Source organism: Botryllus schlosseri, chromosome 3 (assembly GCF_051294905.1).
Source record: "Botryllus schlosseri isolate E-star chromosome 3, Bs_hap1, whole genome shotgun sequence".
Lineage (NCBI taxonomy): Eukaryota > Metazoa > Chordata > Ascidiacea > Stolidobranchia > Styelidae > Botryllus > Botryllus schlosseri.
In genome coordinates, this window is record NC_137238.1 from 8,304,432 (window position 1) to 8,327,811 (window position 23,380).

The 23,380-nt window shown below is 39.7% G+C and overlaps 1 protein-coding gene and 1 long non-coding RNA gene across 3 annotated transcripts in view; one reads left to right on the forward strand and one right to left on the reverse strand.

Annotated features, from left to right (window-relative positions):
• The first annotated feature begins 11,409 nt into the window (after positions 1-11,409).
• Positions 11,410-23,380, forward strand: part of LOC145434886 (uncharacterized) — a 271,087-nt gene continuing 259,116 nt past the window's right edge. Inside the window, exons 1-2 of one of the 2 annotated variants that reach the window (XR_013913614.1) lie at positions 11,410-11,934; positions 13,907-14,479. This is a non-coding gene — a long non-coding RNA (uncharacterized LOC145434886). Of the gene's footprint in view, positions 11,935-13,431; positions 14,480-23,380 lie in introns of those variants that run through there. The other variant, XR_013913613.1, reaches the window with a different exon arrangement.
• On the reverse strand, positions 19,366-22,952 carry LOC145435717 (uncharacterized). The gene is made up of 5 exons (XM_080313006.1): positions 21,789-22,952; positions 21,515-21,727; positions 21,321-21,447; positions 20,957-21,036; positions 19,366-19,934 (listed from the first exon to the last, which is right to left on the reverse strand). The coding sequence occupies exons 1-5, from the start codon at positions 21,873-21,875 to the stop codon at positions 19,821-19,823; spliced, it is 621 nt and encodes a 206-aa protein (XP_080169132.1). The 5' UTR covers positions 21,876-22,952; the 3' UTR covers positions 19,366-19,820.

Here is a 23,380-nt window from a genome sequence, read left to right on the forward strand (position 1 = left end):
AAATTGACTGGCTGTCTCCTCTGCGGCAGACTTCTCAATAACAGAAAATGAGCGTAACCATAATCATCCAATCCAGTATAATAATACATTGCACGGGCATCTCCTTTGAAGTTTTCAATTGAGAAGTGATTTATAATAGTACCGGTACGCTCTATGGAAACTGCTTGCACCTGGCAAGCTCCATCGCATTTACTACTAACGCCAGTGCAATCAAAAAAGTCCCTTGTATCACTGACCGTCTCTTCTCCAGCTCTATTCTGGTGCTGACATTCATCCTCGACTGTCAAATCAACATTTAAAATGCTTCTCCGAACCCTTCTCTCTGTTCTAGCAGATAGTAGCTTATTAGCTATGCTAAATTGAAAAATGGACGGGACGGCATTTTTTTTCAACTTTCCATAACGGCGCTTGCTGACCGATTAAGGTTGCTGCACGTAATCGTCATCCGTAAAATGGCTGCTACAAACGCGGTCACGGTCCAAGTTAGGTCTCCAAAGACCGCCTTTATCACCCTTTCTCCTGAGAGCTACTGGCCACTTTAACTGTAACTCCATGTCAATGGGAAACATGTGACCCGTGGATGTACTATTACATCTTGGGACACAGCAGTAATGGGGCATACCTCCTTTTACAGCTTATCTATATCAGTAAAGACGCGTTACGGGAATAGTCAAATGCTTCGAGCAAGTTCCATTATAGAGCAGAGGTCTCAAACACGCGGGTCGCATGCATTTTGTGCGGCCCGCAACAGCATTTTGGAATTTCAAGTATTCGACAATATCCAGTGCCACTGTCTTTTTTAGATATAGGAACTTGAAGTTCACCCTAAAACTACTATAAAGACCTGAAATCTCAACAGACTACACTATCACATCACTTTTAACAGCTACCACGCGGTAGAAGATCAGCTATTACGTCACATTTCTAGTTAGTGATGATAAAACATGACCCGTTGATGATTCGTGACTGAAAATTGTGATTTGGTTTTGTGCGATCTTTCGTAAAATTACTCGATTTCGGATTGGCTGGGTGATTAAATAAAAATGACTCGAGTTGAGTCGCATCAAACGTTAAAATCATAGAAGGACTTGCGACTTGGAACGGTGACTTGGCAATCCCACGGATGCCAAAATCTATGAAACTGTCATGGGGAATAGTAATATATCAAAAGGTCGTACCTGGCGTTGCGTATGGTATAAGTCTACTCAGAAAATGTAGAAGTACGGCCTACCTTGTTACTGACCACCTCAGGAATTATTACGCATCTCGAGAGCATAAATTAATGAATGCCATCTACTATTTTGCAAATGACAAATCATTACCGGACTCACGCCGATTGAGACCGAAAGCAGAAGTAATAGGCTCCTCCTCTTTCACATGCACCAACACATCGAAAACCTTTGGTAAAACCATTGCAGCACCCAATTGTGGTAAGCTACTCGAATGGTGGAACTGATTTTATCAAGCAGTTGGCTGACTAACATGCAGTCCTCCGTATGGAGATCCCTCTATGATCATCCATGTTGCTGTCGGGAGTTGGATGATAATGGGTTTTGGCGTGTTTCCAAGCTCTTTTATTGTGGGAAAGGTGGCAGAACATGCTGCACACGAAGCTCCTCTCCGGTCATCCAAGCCTTCGAATAAGTATATAATTTCTTCCGTCATTCCCTTGCAATCCTCCCATATCATTTCTTCATCCATACCAATCAGTCCACCAGACTATAGACATATAAAAGTAACAAAATGACAGCGCAGTACTCACCTACGGGCTACTTACCGTACACAGTTTTAATTCGCAACTGAACATCGGTCCCTACGTTCTAGAGCTGGGGTGGGCAAACTACGGCCCGCGGGCCGCATGCGGCCCGCAACACCGTTCTGTGCGGCCCGCGAGAGTCTAAAGAAACTTCTAAAAAATATTGATAAAATTCGTTCTAAAAAATCGAATTAATGCAGGGACTTGATGAAACTTTTTCTCAGTATATGTCATCATGATAATTCTAAGGCAGTGGTTCTGAAAGTGGGGTCGCGCCCCCTTGGGGGCGTGAAAGCATTTGAAGGGTGGTGCGAAGCTGAGCTCAACTGAAAAAATTTTTCGCGCTTGCGTTGATTGCAGAAGATGGTAGTTGATTGCAGAAGATGGTGATGGAGGGAGTGTTGTTGTTTGCGTCTTTGTCTTGGTGTCAGAAGATGTGGCATCGATATCCGAGATGGCAAGAATCTTTAAAAAGTACAACAGTAAATGGTGCGAAACTGTCACTATCATGGCAGATAAAGATTTTACAGAGCGTCACGTCTTTAAAGCAGATTTCCCGGATGCCAAAATTTTGATATGTTTATTTCATGTGCTGAGGACATTTCATGTGTTGAGGACATTCCGAAGAGCATTGACTTGCGATAAAATGGGAATCACTGCTTCAGAAAGAAGTTATATTTTGAATATTGTACAAGATATGGCGTATGCAAGGTCTTACTTGCATTACGAAGAATTATATCAAAAACTGATTGACAGTGGATTGGGAAATGTCGTGTCATACTTCAACAAAAACTGGCATGACATCAAGGAAGAGTGGGTGTATGTCTATAAAAATACTGGTGTGACCTTTCAAAATCAAACAAACAATAGAGTTGAGTGCATCAACCAAAAATTGAAGGCTATTATTACCAAGTACTCTAGTTTGCAGCAGTCTTTTCACAATTTAATGCTTGTCATCATGAAGTCTCTGCGTACAGAACAATTCCATCGATCCATTTCAATTCTGCAAAAGGTACCTGTACTGCCATTTGAGGTGGGTAGTACAGAGCACCAGTACGGACAGATCCTCACACCATATGCTCTTGAAAAGGTCCTCACTCAGCTCAAAACCCCAACAAAACAGAATGGAGAAGTTCAACCGTCTGCGCACGACTGCAAGTGCGCTTTCCGCCAGTCAATGAAATTACCAGTCAGAAACACATGGTAAATATGAAATATACAATAAATAAATTCATGACACTGAGACATTTTTCAGATACTGGGATAGTCAATTTTTGCTACAATGTGCAACGGATGTCAACAACGGCACAACAGGTGTCTTTTGTTCTGTGACTGTGCTTGATATTTATTTGTATCCGCCTCGGTCCTTGCAGGTGACAGCCATACTGTGGAAGATACGGCGTACAGTTCTGAGCAGAGAAAGACTGTCCTCATTGTTGAGATGACTGGTTTGTTATCATTTCACCTTGGAAGTTTAGGCTTTTACCACATATTTTGTCTTTCACCAGGTACAGAAAAAATGTCTTCAAGTAATGAATCAACTGATCACAGTGATCAGTCAAGAAACCTTGAACCAGCAATAGACACTTCCATTTGCACATCGGGTGGACTCATTTCACCGCTATGATTCGTTTTTTTAGTAATATCTGGTGAGCCTACAACTACTACTAAATTATTCGAAACAATGTACTGATTCAGTGATCAGCCGATCTATTTTGCCGGTTGTAACAAAATAAAGATTTGGTTTATGTTTTAAATTGCAGAAAACAACACACCAGCAGTGTCTGGATTTGTCAAGCAAAACATCAAACCCTCGGAACAGTTTATTGGTTGTTTGGCTAAATGAATTGAAATTTGAGCTCGCGAAATTATAGAACTCTTTCATCTTGGTGTTCCAGATCTTACCAACATAACTCTTCCACCACAAATGAAAAAACGAGGTCGTCCAAAAGGCCTTGAGCAAACTGCGGTGGCTCTTCGAAAGAAAAAGAAATCAGACGGGCCGGTTAGATTTTCAAAGAAGCACCCTAAAGACATGCAGCAATGTAAGTTCTCTTCTATAGCATCAATTTACATAAGTAAATGTCGAATAATACACCGGTCAGATAAACTTCGTGATATTGACGAACTCATGCGTGCGATATATATATAAGCCGCAGTAAACTACACTTTCGCACAATACTAAAAGAACTTGAAATAGCATAAATATGTAATTTCGTTTGTATGTGCTATCAATTAGCGAGTCCACGATCTCCCTTGAATACATGTTCTGCAATATGAGCTCTTATTACAACGAATCAGAATTTTTCGATCACTACGTTTCGTGACCGATGATGGTGTTCAGATGAATAAAAACATTTCTGGAGATCACGTGTCGCTATCCAGACGATTCTCGTTAATTGGAGGCACTGATAATATGAATCGCCGAATTGCAAATGGCTATGAAATATTCGTCCGGCATTTCAAAACGACATTTAATAACAGGAGAAAATTACTGTAAAGATTTTTTCAGAAGTGAGTCTATTCCCCACCAGAAATTCCGAAATTCCCCACCGGTGGGGAATTCCCCACCGTTTGGGAACCACTGCCCTAGAATGAACTGTAACCACTAATTCAGCCTTGATCAATAGATAAGAAAATGCCCGTCTAATTTCCATGTGGCTCTTGCCACAAACCATGCAAGTCAAATCAGCCTTTCATTTGCTGTGACTACTGGACTCATTTGAAGTGCACCAAACTGACAACACCGCAATTCAATCATATCGGAACTACTGATGAGTATTATCATTGCTGCCAATGCCTAAACTCGGAGTTACCATTTTCATCACTTGACAAGATGCAACTAACAAGGGAATTATCTTTTGTCAAAAAGTTATCTAGCTCTGACTTACCTAAGGGATTCTCTAATTATTATAGTATAGAAGAATTTAATGCTCCTACTGATGATAGCCCTTATATTACAATGCTACATGCTAATGTAAGATCACTTTCTAAAAACAGTGGCTCCGTCACTTCGTTAATTTCTGAGTTTTCTAGACATCCTGACATACTCGCCATAAGTGAAACGAGATTATCTACTGTCCTTTCTTTTGACGTCCATATTGATGGATATACAATTTATACATTTATCAAGGCAAATTCTGCCACAGTAGTGGGTGGAGTGGGGTTCTATATTAGGAACAATGTCCAATTCCACATCACTTCAGAGTTTGGCCTGAATCTTCAAGGCTGCGAAGACCTGTGGATTGAAATAACTTTGGTGAAAAACAAAAAGAGAGAAAACATCATAGTAGGTGCAATTTACAGACACCCTCACCAATCGATGGCTCAATTCATAGATGCAATGGAAAATTGCTTCGAGAAGTTGACCCTACAACAAAAGACTTTTTACCTGTTGGGAGACTTCAACATAGACCTCCTTAAATCAGATAACAAATATTATGTGGATCTGTCCAACCTAATATCATGTTTCTCGTGTCTTTCAATAATTAAAGATCCAACTAGAATAACTCATAACTCACAGACAGTAATTGACCTCATATTCACCAACAATCAGGTCGAGCACCAATCCAGAATATTATTAAGCGATATATCTGATCACTTACCAACTTTCTGCAAAATCATGAATGCTTCAGTAGGAGTGAAACACAAAATAGCCCTACCTACACTCGAAACTATAGAAATCTCTCGGAGGACAACTTCTCGAATGAACTTTTTGATGCAATAAATGACCTTGAAGTCGAAAGTAGAACTCAAACTGATGATATAAACAATAACTTTTCATCTCTAATTAATACCATCAACTCCCTAATGGAAAAACATGCACCTCTCCGCAAAAAAAAACTCGCAGGGAGATGAGATACGAACATAAACCATGGCTGACCTCTGCAATCCGAATCTCAATAGCGACTCGACGCAAACTCTACAAGAGTCATTTTCTTTCCGGTGTGGATAGCAAAGTGGAATTGTATAAAAATTACACAAATATATTAACCAAGTCGAAGAGCAACTATTACAAGGATCAATTTTATAAGAACCAAGTTGATCAAACAAAAACATGGGGGCTCTTTAATAAACTTTTTAAATCAACTAAACAAAACAAATTTCCAACTAAAATCAGCATAGACAATAGAACCGTAACGTCTGAAATGATGTGAACTTTCTAACGCCATGCAAATCTGTTTTCAATCGCAAACTATACTCAACCAGTTCTTGTTCGTATTCGTAGGTAGCTCTCCGCAGACTTGAAGAGGAAAGGCAGAGACGTGACGAGGATACAAAATGTAAAATATGTTTTGGTGACAAAACAGATGTAGTGCTTGTGCCCTGCGGACACATGTGCTGCTGCAGGAAGTGCACAGAAGCGATAAGATTTTGCCCTCTTTGCCGGGTCCGAATTGAGAAGGCTATAAAGGTGTATCAATAAAAATATCAGCGGCGCCAGTCGCAGTTCAGGACTCGGCGTTTTCTCCAGGGAGTGAACTTGTGTGGTATTCATAAATGATGTAGGCTATACAGTACTAAACACAGTAAACAGTCTTTCACTTGGTACCGTAATTGGTAGCACAGCAAAAACTGGGTACAAAAAGTACGATATACTCGCACCTGCTTAGTGCTTAACCACTAAATGCTTACTCCACCATGGAGTAAGTAAGACCGAAAGAGGACGTATTGAAAACCTCATATGCATAGACAGGCGCGATTCTCTAATTCTCTTATGGTTTTATGAGTATTTCTAGATTTAAATCTAAATATGGATTTTGAAAAGTGAGTAGCTCTAGTTCTAGCTCCAGTAATGAAAGTGAGTAGTCGGCGTTGATGCTGATTGTCTGCATGTTTGCGGGTTCGATGACGTCACAAAGGATAGGGTTACCATCAGAGTTGGATCAATTGTAATTTGTAATTGTAATTGAATGTAATTGTTTACATTTTTCAATGTAATTGTAATTTAATTGTAATTGAAGCATTTTTATTTTGTGTAATTGTAATTGTAATTTGACAAAAATTTTGCTCAATTACAATTTCAATTACATTAAATTTCTATTGAGACCTGACAAGCACAACATAAAATAATTGACTTATAATGCATTCTCTTTAAATGTCGACAAGGAATTTGGTGGATCCATTCGCGGAAGCCCTTGACTGCGCCCCTGCGGGCGAAGTTTTTTTATTTTTACCGCTATGCTGGCCTCGGCTGCCATTGTATACAATTTTTAGGTTACTAACCAACGGATGGATTCGCAACACGTGACTCACGATTGAATACGCCGAGAAGCGAACTGCTGAGCCGGCTACAAGCAGCAGAATTGATAGTCCCATAGCTGGCGATCCAAGCGTCGAAATTTGATATGTATGGTCCTAATCGAAAGCTAGTGTTGCAGATTCCGCAACAAAAGTATATTTCCAGGCAATGGTACCATCCCAAAATAGTCGTGAAAGTCTGGGAATCGGCATTGTTCTGAACAATCGCTGGGTGTAATTGGTAATTGTTGTGGTCATGCTGCTGCAGCGCTCTCACTTTTCAAAACAGTCGGCCTTAAACGGCTACAGTTACGGCTTACGGCCCTTTGGGGCCCTAGCTATGATTCGGAGTACTTTATGTTGTAGTTTTTGCAGTGGCTTGAGTGCAGTTTTACTGGCAGCCCCCCAACAGAGGATGCCATAGTGTAACTTCGATTGGATTAAGGATTTAAAGAGTATCAGAAGAACCCATGCTGGCATGAAGCGCTTAAGGCTGTAGAACAGGCCGCACTTCGGTGATAATTTAGTTTCTAGGGACTGAATATGACTCTTCCAGGACATGTTCGAGTCCAGTAAAACCCCGAGATATTTGGCATTATCTGTGTTGGAAACGGGCTGACCAGCGGTATTAACGGTTAAATTATTTTTTGAATTTACCGTCAGCAATTGCGATTTCGAGGCGTTTATGCAAAGGTTGTTCTTGGCCGTCCACTCATGGACTTTGGGCATTTGGTCACCAGTCAGGGCATCCAGCTCTGCCGTCGAAGATGCTGAAGAGAGGATGCGCATCTATCCGTGGGTTGGCAATCTACAATACAATTTCAGATCCCGATGCTGCATCGTTACTTCGTCTGGCTAACTAACCAGACCACTGGATATTATATAACGTCTTATCTGACAAAGCACGGTTTTGTTTTTACTCCTCATCCTAATTCCTACGTCCCTCGTTAAGGGGGCACTTCTATTTAAAAATGATTTTTTTAGGTGTTCACGTTTGTAGTCATAAATTCGTAGAGGTAGATGCGAGCCCCATGATTCATACATTGCTGGAAAGGGCAGGAAATTCCCTTTCCAAATATGGTCTTCATGTTGTACCATGAGCATGTACCCCACCGGTACACTTACTCAAAAAATAATGAAAATATTGAACACACGTATTAAAAATCCTAAAAACTCAAAAGTCTTTCAAGATTTTCCTTCAAATATTGCTATAGTAATAGTACACATATATATCTACAAAATGATTGAGGGATTTTCAAAAATAGGTATTCTAACAAAATTTATGATATTTTTTGTCAGCGAACCCTAAATTTTCATTTTTTCCAAATTCTTTCCTCTGTAAAAATTTTTCTGGACAAAATTTTGAGAAAACGCTCAATCATTTTATTATACATACCCTAACCATCATTTGTGCAAAATTTCAGATGAATCGAACAAGCAGGTGCAGAGGAGATACAAATTTTTTGCAGAAAAAGTATATTTTGAGAAAATCGCGTTTGAAAAAATAAAACCACAATAACTTCGAAAAACAAGGATAAGAACACTGATCATGACATCAATGACCATATTAGTTGATTGGCATCACACATTGAACCATATATAACACAACCTGAGCATTAATAGCCGCCAGGCACATAGTCTGATGTGTCTTAGGAGTCTTGAACTCTTTCAATTTTTCACAGCGAAAGAGCGTCGAGATGCAGTCTTTCTTTTTTTGTCCTTCAAACCAGTTTCATTTTTGTGAAGGTGTTCACTGGCAAGTTTAGGCTTTCAAGAACACCCAAGTGCCCACTACATCCAATATTCCAGTTCAGTACGGACGTGGCTACAGCACGTTTTACTGCCATAGTTCATAAGTACCTATTCTTCAGGCACCTTGTCCCTATGGTCACGACGAATGACTCATTTTGGGATTTTGTGAATCCACCAATGCATCTTTCCATTTCAAAGATTCTTCTAAAACTCTAAATTTCCTCGATCTACTCATTCTAGGCAAATTGATAGCTAGAAATGAACACCAATCCAAGACAGTTATCCAGAAACAATAAATATTACCCAATATTGTCAGTCAGCAGTCATTGAATAAAAAGAGATGAAATAGGAAAACACACAACCTCCATCTCGACCATTTCCTTGGTACTGAATCAATGAAGCAGCCAAGTATATGAAAGCATACATGCTAGAACACTTATGTATAAACATACAACAAATACTACCCAATATGGTCAGTTATCAGTCAACAAATCAAATAACAAATGAAAAAAACAGCCTCACCTCGCCTGTTTACTGAGTCTGTGAAGCAGCCAAGTTTATGAAGGCAGACTGGCTAGAACACTCATTTCAAGCTCTACAGGAGAGATTTCGCCAGGTGGCGCTATTTCCACCAGCAAACGCGAATGTTGGATTAGAATGGACACGACTGCAGCAAAAATTGGGCTGTAATTCTTTTTTTTTATAAAATGGTCCCCAAATAAAACTAGTTTTGGATAAGAAGGAGTTGTAATATCATAAAAATAAGGACATATTTGGAAAGAGCGTGAAATTTCCGTTCTAGATCGATGAAGAAAAAAAAAACACAAAAAAATTATTTCTAAATAGAAGTGCCCCCTTAAAAATAATATAATTTCTTTAATTATATACTATATACGCAAATCCAACACGTGCATATATTATAATACTTTTTCAACGACATACTGCACTCTATCCTTAATCCTAATCCATAGGAAATTAGGTAAATAACATTTTACATTTCCAATTACGTGAGCCATAATTACCGAGCATACAAACACGCTTATATTACGTCACAATGACATCTTACATAGCATACTAAGTACGCACATAAATGCATTTATTACTACACAATCTGAACTAGACTTGAATTGTTGTTAAATACAACGCTACGGTTGTCAAGGAGCACGGTTGAATTTATGATTATTCAATTACATGTTCAACAGCAGCAATTGTAATGTAATTGAAGCATTCAAGGAGTAATTGTAATTTGATATTTTTAGCATGGAGTAATTGTAATGTAATTTAACCTTCCATGAAAGTAATTGTAATTGTAATTGAACTGAAATAATGTAATTGATCCAACTCTGGTTACCATATACGGCGACGGCGCGGGGGATGCTAGCGCATTGAGACTATGCAGAAGTTACCATTCCGGTATACCGAGATGCCGTACGACAAGAAGGCGAAAGGATACGGAAGATAATTACAAATACAATTATAAACACAACATCCGTCCAAGTGCCTGATTTCATTCGCTCAGCAGAACCTCACATCATGAAATAGTGTACCTAGCTATATACGACAGTACAGGTACTACGGTATTTGGCGGGTGTTGCCTGCAGTTGACTGCTCGACCGTGAAAATTGACACTTAAGTCTGGTGGTGCGCTGACTTAGATTTGAGTGCCGATCTGGACGCATTTGAGTGTGAGTATACTTTTTGGCGTGAGTTGAGTAACGAAGTCGTTGCTGAGTAGAGAATCGCCACTCAGCAGAGAAATTGGGCTCCACCCTTAGCTCTCATTATTGTTTGTTCACGAGTATTTAGTTACCTGGCTTTTCAAGTGCTAATCGCTCCTTTTTTGCAAATTGTTCGTACTTTGTTCGTCCGTACTTTGCAAATATTGGTAGAAACCTTGCTGACAAACATGTGCCTACCAATAACTACAAGAAATATCTCGATAAACCAAAACAGAACTCTATCTTTGTCCAGCCAGTAGTTGAGAATGAAGTCATCGCGTCATCGCGTCATCACTCATTTAAGAATGATACAGCCACAGGCCCATACGATATTCCAGTCTTTATTCTGAAAGAGATCATATATACAATATTACCTATACTCACTAAACTGATCAATAAATGCTTCGAGCTTGGGATCTTCCCAGATATTTTGAAAGTTGCCAGAGTCACGCCTGTTCTGAAGAAAGGCAATCCTAAAGATCTCACCAATTATAGACCAATGTCTATTTGGCCTATTTTTTCTAAAATCATAGAAAAAAATAATACTTAAAAGGCTAACTTGCTTCGTTGAGAAATATAACATAATATCCAGAAAACAATTTGGTTTCAGAGAGCGTCACTCAACCCAGCATGCAGTTATAGATAGCATAAATAACATCTCTAAAAACCTTTTCACTAATCTATCCACCATCTGCAACTTTCTAGATCTTAAAAAGACATTTGATACAGTGGATAGATCAATACTCTTGGAGAAATTATCTCACTGCGGAGTTAGGGTTAACATGTATAAGCTACTACAGTCCTATTTACGTAATAGATGGCAATTTGTTAAGAATGGTGAAGTCTTAACAGATAAGCTCGAAATTGAAATGGGTGTACCTCAAGGATCAGTTCTGGGTCCTTTCCTATTTTTAATATATATTAATGATAAAGACAATGTATCGAACTTCACAATTCAACTGTTTGCAGATGATACATCTCTCATGCTCACATCTTGTAATACAGTCGACCTTGAGTATTCATGTAATTCAAATCTAATAAAAATATATGACTGGATGTGTAGCAATAGACTAACAATAAATACCTCAAAAACGCACTGCATGTTCTTTGGTAAAGGTACTCCAAAAGACATAGTACTGAAGCTTAATAATGAAAGACTTACTTTCCAGACGTCTCTATCCTATCTTGGCATAATTATAGATAATAAGCTATCCTGGGGTGATCACATTAATTCAATTTGCATTAAACTATCGAAAGCCATAGGAATCTTAAGAAAAGTTCGTTTCCTATTACCACTTTCCACACGACTAACAATATATCACACACTCTTCCACTCGCACAACTTGACTTATGGGGTCGTATTGTGGGGTTCAGCTAAAGCCAAATACTTGAATCGGATTAAAAGCCTGCAGAATGAAGCAATTAAATAGTCGCCAATCGCAGAGATAGTGTAAATCCTTTATATCAGTGATTCCCAACCGCGGCCCCCAGCTAGCCTTCTTGCGGCCCCCACAAAAATATTGAGAAATCGATTTATGAAAATAATTATATTTATAAAATACTGTTGCTTGGCTTGGAGTCTGGAGTTTTCGATTAGGATTGTTGGAAAGTTGTGAGTAGACTGCTAAGATTATGTCACTGCTGTTTCAATGCAATGTGCCCCAACTTTCCAGTTGAACGGGCAGTACCTATAGATATAGGTATTGACAGGACCGTAACTGCCGCATCCCAAGCCCCCCAATCGGGATTTTTTGGCGCTGGGCGCGATTTCAAGTTTCCAAGTACCTTAATTATTCGGTACTCTTCGACAAAGATAAAATACGCAAAGATTTATAGAAGTAGGCATATCGGCGTTGGCCATTACCGCGCCACGACGCACCAAGACATATAAAGTTTTAGGCCATGTAACATGCGACTCCTAGAAGCGTGCCAGAACGATCGGCAGCGAGAAAACCTTGGCCGAAAAGGACTGCCCTTACGCTGACCAAAAACTTCGTTATGTATATTCAAAATACATATAGGTATAATTGACCATAGGCGCCAAAATGACTGGCGCCGAATGTTCCTGTCTTGGCATTCTGAACGTCACGAGACAAATATAGACAACCATCCCGCAGGGAAAAATTATATGCCAGTGAAGAACTACCAATTTGAAATCGTGTGCATCTTTTAGTTTAGTATGTTCCGGCGATTCTATATTTCTTGATATAGCAGACTGGAGGTCACGAAATAACAAATAACATCATGTAACGAAGTCGTACCAACGGGTTCACCCGTCCGAATATGTTTAATTATTATTTACGGGTCCTACAGTTTCCAAGACACCTCACTCAGCTCCACCGGTAAATCTGATTACGTGAGCAGAGAGGACAAGTAATTGATAGCAATATATATGCAATTGCCGATCTTATTGACCTATTTTATTTTGAATTATAGAACATTTTCGCCAGGGATATCTTGAAACTCCAGGGAAGTTTCAAGATATCCCTGATTTTCGCGCTCCATGCTGGCTCTCTAAACAGGGATCCTGATTTCGTGGCGAAAGCGAACAACGGCACGGCGGGTCGGTTTATCACCCTATGGGAGCTTAAGACCTAAGTGTTTTGGGGGGGCCTGACGAAGTGCTGTTTCGTTCCTGCCAACAGGTATACTCCCGAAGATGTTTAATTATTATTGAGTGGTCTTACCTTTTCAAACACAACTCACTCGGCTCAATCGATCAATCTGATTACGTGAGCAGAGAGAGGATAAAAATTGATACCAATATATATGCAATTCCCGATTATATTGACCGATTCAATCATGAATTTTGTAAATTTTTCGCGCTTCGCGCGATTAGTTGAGAGAAGCTACCTAAAACGGACACCCGATTTAGATATGATAAACAGCGGAAAATAGCCATCTAGCCTGAGGCGGTTTGGGGGATTCGAAGTTCCGTTTATCACCCTGGGGCCCAAGTGAAACGTTTTTTTTGGGGGGCTGAAGTGCTGTTACGACCCTTGGTATTGATTACTAATTTACGGATAGATGTGCAACAAGTGACTCACGATTGAATACACCGAGATGCGTACTGCCGGCAAAAAGCAGCATACTTTGTAGTCCTATAGCTCGCGACCCAAGCGTCCGTATAATTTGATATGTCGGTGTTTATCGAATGCGAGTGTCGCACTGATTCTAAAAATACGAGTTGAAATCTCGCCAGGGCAATAAAACTACTCCGAAATAGCCGGCAAAGGTTGATTGTTCTGAACAACGGGAGCGCGGCAACACAATGGCCAATGGCGTCAAGCGAATGATCAAAGCAATGCCCATTTTCATATTTTGGTGACTCTTTTGGGTTCCTTTCATTGCCTTGGTATTCGTGCGGCCCCGGCCGTACTCTGAAATTCTAAATTTGCCCCTGCCACCGAAAAAGGTTGGGAACCACTGCTTTATATAGTCGCTTGAACATCTTAAAAGTTGAAGATATCCACTTATATGAAATAGGTAAGCTCATGCATGGCTACTACAATGAGAGCCTACCAGAAATCTTCCTAGACTATTTCACTCATCTCACCAGTCACCATTCACACAATACCCGAGGCTCTTCTATGAATCTATTCTTACCCCGAGAACATCCTAAGACTATCAGTTTCCAAGGACCTCGTATATGGAACTCCATTCCGCCCCTTATTAAAGATAAACCACTCCATATCTTGTTTCACGAATATCTTGTAGGAAATTATGAACATTCTTTATAAATTTGTCAATCAGCATCTCTTTGCCTATTTTGTGTTCCTGTAGCCAGTGCCATTGTGTTATCTCGTCTATTTAGGTTACCTACTGTGATCCCACTTAGTTTTTCATCTGTTTCTGATACATTGCGAATATGTTATATTTTTTGCTTGCAAATGTGTTAAATTCTGTGATAAGTTTCATATTACAACCATCCTTTCAGCGTGATCCAGCATGTGCCATCGCTGTAGCGAGTAGTCTCTCAGTATGGCTCATATCACTACATCCTCCTCTTTCAGTTTTCGTCATCGTCAATGTAGCGTTTCGGTTTGCGTACAGCTCGGCCGTATCTGGTAGTCTGTATGCTTGTGTTCAAGGCGCTTGAGGATGGTGTGGTGTTGTCTTCTTGTTCTATCGGTATGGATGTGCCTGGCGTTTCCATAACGTTTGTAGAGGTTTGCTCCGGGGCACATGTTTCCACATTTCTCAAGTAGGCCCGATTTCTTACAAGCTGTCGTCCTGTTGACATTTGTACTGTGTATTTTCGGTCACTTTCACGCGATAGTATGGTCGCGGGCTTCCAAACTTTATCTTGTTTGTCCAGCACCCGTACATTTTGTCCATGGTGCAGTAGTGGAAGGTCTTTAGTGTGCTGATCAGCGTATTTCTTCTGGTTTTCCACTATCCGGTCAACCTTGTCCCTGTATATGTCTACTTACTGTACAAGCCAACAAATACGAAACTTAATTGTTATCGCCTCGCTCAGGTTGAATTGGGAGTTTATGCGAAGATTTCTCGCGTTTTGCACATTTCAGCTAACAGTTACCGCGCTTTTCGCCGCTCAGCAGGGTTGCCATATTGGCCCTTTTGGGGCCAACTTTGTGAAATTTGGCCCTTTTTAGAGGCAGTTGGCCCCAAAAAAATATTTGGCCCTTTGGCCCCCTTTTTTCGATATTTGGCCCTTTTTGGAAGTAGTTGGCACATACTATCAAACTATAGATAACTCCGCAGGTTAGTTATCTATAATCAAACTAGCTATTTAAATTAGGCTTACCATACGTCCTCTTTTAAGAGGATTTGTCCTCTTTTTTGACTTTTTTGAAAGTGTCCTCGGAGGACGCCCTTTTGTCCTCTTTTTTTGAGATTTTGTCCTCTTTTTTGAAAATTTAGGTCAGATATAGAGGAAATTGCGAATGATATGCCGCAAATTGGCGCAGAAGTGAAGCTCCGGCGGGTATTTCGGAGGAAAAAGCGGTGATTTCAGCTCTGAGCGAAATGAAGACTTTTTTTTTTTTAGTCATCCACCTAGTAATGTGGAGTGAAAAACGTGATTTTGAGCTCTGAGCGGAAGTGATGACTTTTTTTTTTTTTTTTTTTTAGTCATCCACCTAGTAATGTGGAGTGAAAAACGTGATTTTGAGCTCTGAGCGGAAGTGATGACTTTTTTTTTTGTTTTTTTTTTTTAGTCAATCGACCGCAAAGTTGGAAAAATTCACCGATTTTTGAGAATTCTTCTCCGGTTTTGTATCTATCGGGAGCGTAATCGCAACCACGCACGGACCGTTGTTATGGCCATTGTGCTGCGTCGTTGCAATTGTTTTAGAACAGAGAGAGATTTTTATTGATTTGTCCAACCGTAAAGAAAACATCATTGGCACATGCAACAACAATAAATGAACTTACGGTATAGGACAGGGTGTGACCGATATGACTCTGGGTAGGGTCAACTAGTCTGATCACACCCTGCATTAACAAATACAGATATTGTGTCATAAATTTGGATGCATTGGTTGGGATCAATCAATTCAGCTCAGCATAAAAATAAAATACTAAAGAAACTACAAATTTGGTGGGAGACAAGCGGATCATTGGTAATGGAAGATGAGGTGACTGAATAATTCCTTTTTGAAGGAGTGGTATGGGAGGTCCCGTATTGAGGAGGGTGTAGCATTCCATATGACAGGACCGGCATAGTCGATCGATTTCTTTGTGAGGCTACTGTTGGGTCGATGAAAATAGATGTTGCCCTGGGAAGAAAATCTGGTATTGTGTGAGTGAACAGTTTGAGCAAGGACGAAGAAATCATTAAACACAGGAGGCAATTCATTTGAAAAATATTGATGCATAAATTTAGCTACTTCAAATGTAAAAATATCGTCAAATTTTAGAATATTGTATTTGCGGTAGTACTGGGATAATCTTGTTCGATGGGGCAAGCCAGCCATCAAACGCATGGCTCGGTTTTGCAGGGTACGAATTTTAGAACAATGCGAAGTACAAGCATTCCCCCATACAATTATGCCATACTGTACATACGAGTAAAAAAGCGAAAAGTAAATTGTCCTAAGCACAGATCTAGGAACTATGTGCTTGAGTTTTGTCATTACACCTACACATCTAGAAAGCTGTGTTATGGTATGAGCAATATGCGGTTTCCATGACAATTTAGAGTCAATGATGATTCCAAGATATTTTGCTGAGTCACACAGTGAGATACAGTTATTATTTAGATTCACAGTAAGGTTATCAGAAGCAGTATTAAAGAGCATCATCACAGTTTTATCGGTATTTAAACTTAATTTGTTAGCAGCAAGCCATTGAGAGACTTTTGTAAGTTCACTCTGCACAGAACTTTGTAGGTTGCTTATAGTATCGGATGAAAGAAAAAGATGGGTATCATCGGCAAACAGTGTAGTATAAAAGGAGGAACAGTTAATAATATCATTGATGTAGATCAAGAATAGGGTCGGTCCTAAAACTGAGCCCTGAGGCACTCCACACTCTACATCCATTTCTACCGATTTTGACAGACCCAATTTCACAAACTGCTTACGGTTTGCAAGGTAGTTCGTGAGCAGGGACTTGGCAATCCCTCTAATTCCATAATGCTCTAGTTTTCGTATCAGTATCTCGTGGTTCACAGTATCAAAGGCTTTCCGAAGATCAATAAAGATACTACAGCCAACTCTTTTATCTTTAATAATTTTGTAGTAATTTCTCACAATTGATAGGGTGGCATGGTTATTGTTATGACCCGATCTAAAGCCAAATTGGGATGGAGTGAATACCGATTGCAATTCAAAAAATTTCTTGAGCCTATAATCTAGCAATTTCTCATACAGAGTGGAAAGGTTTGACAGAATAGATATGGGACGGTAATTAGACATTGAATTTTTGCAGCCTTTTTTATGAACTGGAATAACCCTGGCAGTTTTTAGAGCACTAGGAAAAATACCCAAGTTCATGGAGCCATTGAACAACGTACAAATTGTATCTCCTATAATACTAAATACTAGTTTTATGAAGTAGATTGGTATTGAGTCAGGTCCTACTGCTTTTGTGTCCTTCATTCCAGATAATATCGTTGCTACCTCTCCTACGTCGGTCGGCTCCATAAAGATGGAGTTCATGGAGCGAGGCTTCATGAATGATAGGATATCATGCGGGCTTTGAGGTATAGAAGATGCTAGCTCTGGACCAATCTGGCAAAAGTGATGGTTGAACTTTTCTGCTACAACATCAGGATCTTTGATGACCGTACTGCCACATGCTATTTCAATGTTCTGCAATTGTGTTTCGTTTTTGTTATTGGAAGCGTTCACAATTTCACGAATGGTTCTCCAGGTTTGCTTTTGATCCTTGAAACTCTGCTCAAACCGGTTCATGTAGAATGCTCTTTTGGCCTTTTCTTTCATTTTTGTTACCTTGTTGGCATATCGTTTGAAGAACTTTTTCTCATCTTCAGTTCCGTTAATATAATATCTTTTATGCATCCAATCTCTTGTTTTGATGGCTGCCAGAATTTCTCGACTGATCCAGGGCTTAGATTTTAGGCGTCGGGCGTTACGATTGACTTTGCGGATAGGAAATTCTTTGTCAATGGCTTGACTTATGTCAAGAATAAACTTGTCAAATTGGGAGTCAAAGTTCTCGCTTGTGAGTGGCTCGAGTTGATAATCCTTGAAAACATCTCCAATGTTTTCAACGAAGTCGTCAATCCCCTGAGGATTCAGCGGGATTCTGCATTCAAATATACTGGTAGTAACAGGTAAAATTTGATTGACATGACACATAATAGGATAATGGTCAGTCATACAGTGCTCAATGACAAATGGAGCAAGTCTATATTTACTTATGTTGGTATACATATGGTCCAGGAGAGTACTGGAATGGTCAGTCACTCTGGTTGGTTTGGTAGCCATCTGGGCCACCCCGTACGACTCAAGCATATCAGAATATTTTGTGGTGAAGCTTGTGTTCTGTAGGAGGTCGATATTCAAATCTCCCATTATAAGGAATTGGTTATTTGAGTCGGTTAAGCTGTCCAAGGTTTTAGAGAATTCTTCCATGAAGGTTTCTTGTTTAGTTCCGGGATGTTTATACATTACTCCAATGGTAAGGGGCTTTTGATTCCGTGTTGCAATTCTGACAAAAATACTTTCGACGCCATCTGTATAGCAGTATAACAATGCCGATTTTCATATTTTGAAGGCTATTTCGGGGTGGCTCCATTGCCTTGAGGAAAATTTAATGTATATTATCAGAATCAGTGCGACTGTAGCTTTCAAATTAGATAAACTTTATTTAATTTGAGCGCTCGGGTCGTCATCTATGGGATTAGCAATTACGCTCCCGTTTCATGCTATGAAGCGACAACAAATCTGCCATTGTCGCATCACTCGACCGTGACCCTCGTGCTGCCCATCTATCCGTAGGTTAGTTATCTATAAGTTATCACTGTACTGCACGTGCTTTGCTTGATTGATTAGGAACCGTGCGCTGTGCTAAAGGGAATGTTTAGTTTTCCGCTGTATAGGGTTGAATATAGTTTAGTAAGGCACTTAGGCTACACTGTAAATCTAAAAGGTGGAGATTTCCTACATTAAAACTGGTTCACCATTTTGACCATTTCTGGTGGAATGCAACTCCACCCCCCATCATGGTGGAAATACTTTCCACCCTATATGGGGGAATACCATCCCCCCTATATGAGGATTACCTTCCACCCTATATGGAGGACTACCCTCCACCCTATATGGGGGACTACCTTCCGCCCTATATGGGGTAATACCCCCCACCCTATATGGGGGACATACCTTCCACCCCAACCTAGCTGTCAGCTGCCACACATCTTTGCTTTATGCAATACTGCAGAATACAAATCCAATTAAAAACATACAAGTATGGCATTTCATGCATTTTATTAGGCGTATTCGAACAATCATTACTATAGGGTTACCATATTACGGAATCGAAAAAGGAGGACAATTTTACCAATGCAGGAAAGTTAGTTGATCAAGAATGACAGCAGATTTTGCTATTTTTTGCTGGAAAACTTTTGGTGTTGAATGGGAGTGATGACTCCAGAATTACCATCTTTTCACTTAAATTTAGCGGTGTTGACTAAAATTAAAAGTAGGCACTTACAATCAACTTCCGAATGACCCGCTCGAACCTCCGTATGGTAACCCTACATAACTAAGATGACAGTTCCATAGTTTATGGCAACATATTGGTAGTCCTTACAACGGAATTTGTCAGCTCTACGCCAGGCAGCTTTAGCAGGTATGACGAAATGAAGGTGAGGGTGTGCTTGATAGTCTTCTGAAACTTGATGTTAAATATCCAATGAGCTGCGATCAGAGAGCAAGTGCTTCATCAAAACTTTCAATGTTTTTTGAGAAGATGAGTCCATCCAAGTGCAGGCTCCATTGCAAATTGTAGACCATCGTTGGATATGGAGAGATAGAAACCTGAAAGATATATTACTATGAAATCTTCGGACTTCAGATCATTATGATATCGAGATAGGTTTAGTACATGGGACAATTTATATAACCAATGCACAAGTTATTAACATGACTTTGTGTCACAAAGTGTTGCTCATTTGATTTATACTTTTAAAAATAATCTTGTCAAGTCAGTCTGCTTTGGTCGCAATGAAGTATATATTTCAGTCACGATGAAGTATATATTTCAATCTCATGAGCTCCAATCCATTACTAAAGCTATGCGACGCCTGTACCAGGTCTATGAAACTATTTAATTGAGCAATTTTGACACTTTCTATTGGTAGAAGTTGTTGGGGCATATCAGAAATATGAATTGACTCGTGACTCGGTTATGAAACACTGGTCTACCACTATGGTCATTTACACCGGGCCGGAATTATTTATTTTTCATTCTGTATTTGCCGACTTGTAGCACGGGCCACTTCTAGGAATTTTGTAAGACACCGCTTACACGGATGAGATGGCGAGGTAGAAACCAGACTAGAACTACAACTATTGAATTTTCAAAATCAGCAACTACAACAGTGGTTATCAACCTTTTTGTCTTCTCGGACCCCTTTTGGACCGTTACGGACCACACGGGAGCGTGCAAAAAATGACTTTTCTTGAAAATATTTTTATCAGTAGGCTCTTGGCAATTTAGCAATTAAAATGAGTCTCACAGCAGGATATTTCATATCAGACGGCCATTCTGTTGATGTGAGTTTGGAGTTTTTAATGAAGCGAGGCGACCTCGTGATTTTCCTAATTAAAAAAACAAACAAAAATTACGTTATCAACTATGTTATAAATTTAGAGGCTTCGCAGACCCCCTGAAAATGCTTCGCGGACCCCCGGTTGAGAACCACTGAACTAGAACTACAACTACTGAATTTTCAAAATCAAATAATAAAACCTTAGTTAGTTTACCATCAACTAACTAACTGTTTAGTTTTAACAACGTGTATTATACATATTACATCATCTATCTACGAACAGCTTACCTCTCCAATATGAAAAAAATTGTCATATCCTTCTCCAAACATGGATGGTATACCAGCACGCCAATCCACCACTCCATCACCTATAAAGCAGACGCAGGTTATTAGAACTATCGATGATTACTTCTAGTGTTCCGATATTTATTTTGAACGCGTATAATTTTCGGAAATGAATCCAACTGTAACCGGCTGGTACGAGACAATGTTATTGTGAAAGCCACGATTATTGGTGCGGCGCAAGTCAAACAAGTTTCTACAATTGCCTCGCAACGGCAAGTTAGAGAGCCACTGCACTTGAATTCATTCGAAAAAAGTTGTTAGCGGAAAATTTGCAAGGCCACACAATTTCATGAAATAATATTCTCACCAAGTAATCCTTGAATAGTCTCAGGAACTTTAGGCCACTTTATCTTGCCCTGAGCTATATTGTAGCGGCTCTGTGTTGTGCGCTTCAAAATATCAAACCCAATCAAGGTTTCAGCCTGTTTCAACATCTTAACATACATAAAATATGATACACCTGTAGCAATGACAATTTATACTATAGACTACTGTACTTACCCATTGAGCATCCCATAGTGCTGGATAGGTCAGTAGTATCTCCGATAACTGAGCCCCTTTTAAAATCTGATTTCTGCGGTGTTGGTGGGTCCTCTTCATTCGGTCTAGGAGCGTGACTTGGTTTGGTTCCCTCTTTTTCACTTCTTGTTGTATATCTTTTATGTGAGTATCAATGCTGTGTTGATCTTCGACAAGATCCGGACAGAAATTATCCTGAAAAATTAGAATTTAACTAGCTCGTCTCAAAACCAAGATAAAAATTAACTGGACTTACAACCCTGGCTCTTTTGCATCTTGAGCTGCTGGTTTCTTCTTCTTCCTCAATAACATTCTTTCGTTTTGTACCATACTTCTGCTTCATCTGATTCACCAATTTAGCTTGTAACGGTCTTCGATAGTCCTTGAACTTCTGCTTTAAGGCACTATGCCACGAGCCCTGAAGAAATTGCAATTATTGTTACACTCAACTCTGCAGAGGGTACTAATACTAAAAGCAAGAACAAAACCCTAAACAGCCCGCAAAGTCTGAAAATCGGCATTGTTTCAACAATGGCAGCGCCACGACACAATGAACATAACAATGGTCAATTTCGTTGAGCGATTGTTGGGAGCAATGCCGATTTTCAGACTTTGAGGGCTGTTTTGAGGTGGTTCCATTGCATGGACTCAAGTCGCGATTTTTGGGTGACTCGACTTGACTCAATTCTTTTTTTTTACAAATACGTTAAATGACTTGACTCGAATCAATTTTTCATTGCAGCTTCGAAGAATAGTTATTTCGAGTATGAGTCCTGATACTTGGCAAAATAGGGCCAGAAACTGTTAAGACTGAGGAAAATTACTGTATTCTGGATGGGAGCCAATCACTTTAGCAGAATTGACAAAAAGTAGATTGAACTGAAAACCTAACATTGAACATAACGACTTGGACTCGGCTTATCTTGTAGTTATTCTGGAATTGTGGTTATTGCCTTCAGAACTACATTGAAGCTGCGTACCGGTACAGTGTACAGGTATAGTCATGACAAAAGAGACCATAGGCGCCGACTTACGAGGTTACGAGCTGGCGCAGGTTCGGACATTTTGATTTGCAAAAACTGTCGCCGAGGCTGCGTAATACCAGCGCGTATTTAATTGTTCACCTGACATCAGTGACTCGCTAATTGACAGCGCTTCCGGACTCTTTGGCAAGCTTATCATACGCCAAAAATCGTGAACAAGAATAGAATATATCAGGCATGGGCAATGTGCGGAAATTTGTGTGGGCGTCAACACGTAATTCAATTAGTATGTGTTAGCGGCGTTCTAGGAAAATTGGGTATAGAGGTGAAAAAATTGATAAACGAAGTCAAGCCTAAACTCACCCGTAACAAGGACTCTAATCCGGTCATTGTCTTTTACATCAGCATCAGACAGATCAACCCAATCAGTAAACTCCTTATCATAACACTGAATATTCAAGAGTTCCGGCGCCAAATCAAATTTCAGTGCAACAGATGATGGTATATCCTCTTTTGTACACACATTAATGATCTTGTTGTTGGTATTGAATGTAACTAAAAGTCTCATAATCATTTAGGACTGAAATTACAAATTACAATTAGTTTTCAATTACATCTCACACCAAGTAATCTAAACGGACATGATGGTGGTCATCGACTACGTAGGCATCTAAAGGTACAAATGATTTTTCATCGCCAGGGGAAAGCAAATATTTCACCCCAGAGTTTTCCACAATGTGACTGTGAAACTGTCTAGAAAAGAAAGGCGAAATGAGTAATTCACCACACAGATACCACTGCTGCTCTATGTACAAGATGAACTCCACCTTACAAAAGACTGGATGGTTATCAAGTTCATCAATCA

What these genes read in the sequence shown, in the direction of transcription:
- LOC145435717 (XM_080313006.1), bottom strand. Translation starts at nt 21,875, where the DNA reads ATGAAGCAGAAGTATGGTACAAAACGAAAGAATGTTATTGAGGAAGAA. An exon ending in CACTATGGGATGCTCAATGG is followed by an intron (nt 21,448 to 21,514) that starts GTAAGTACAGTA and finishes ATGTATGTTAAG; the next exon opens with ATGTTGAAACAGGCTGAAAC. An exon ending in GACTATTCAAGGATTACTTG is followed by an intron (nt 21,037 to 21,320) that starts GTGAGAATATTA and finishes TCTGCTTTATAG; the next exon opens with GTGATGGAGTGGTGGATTGG.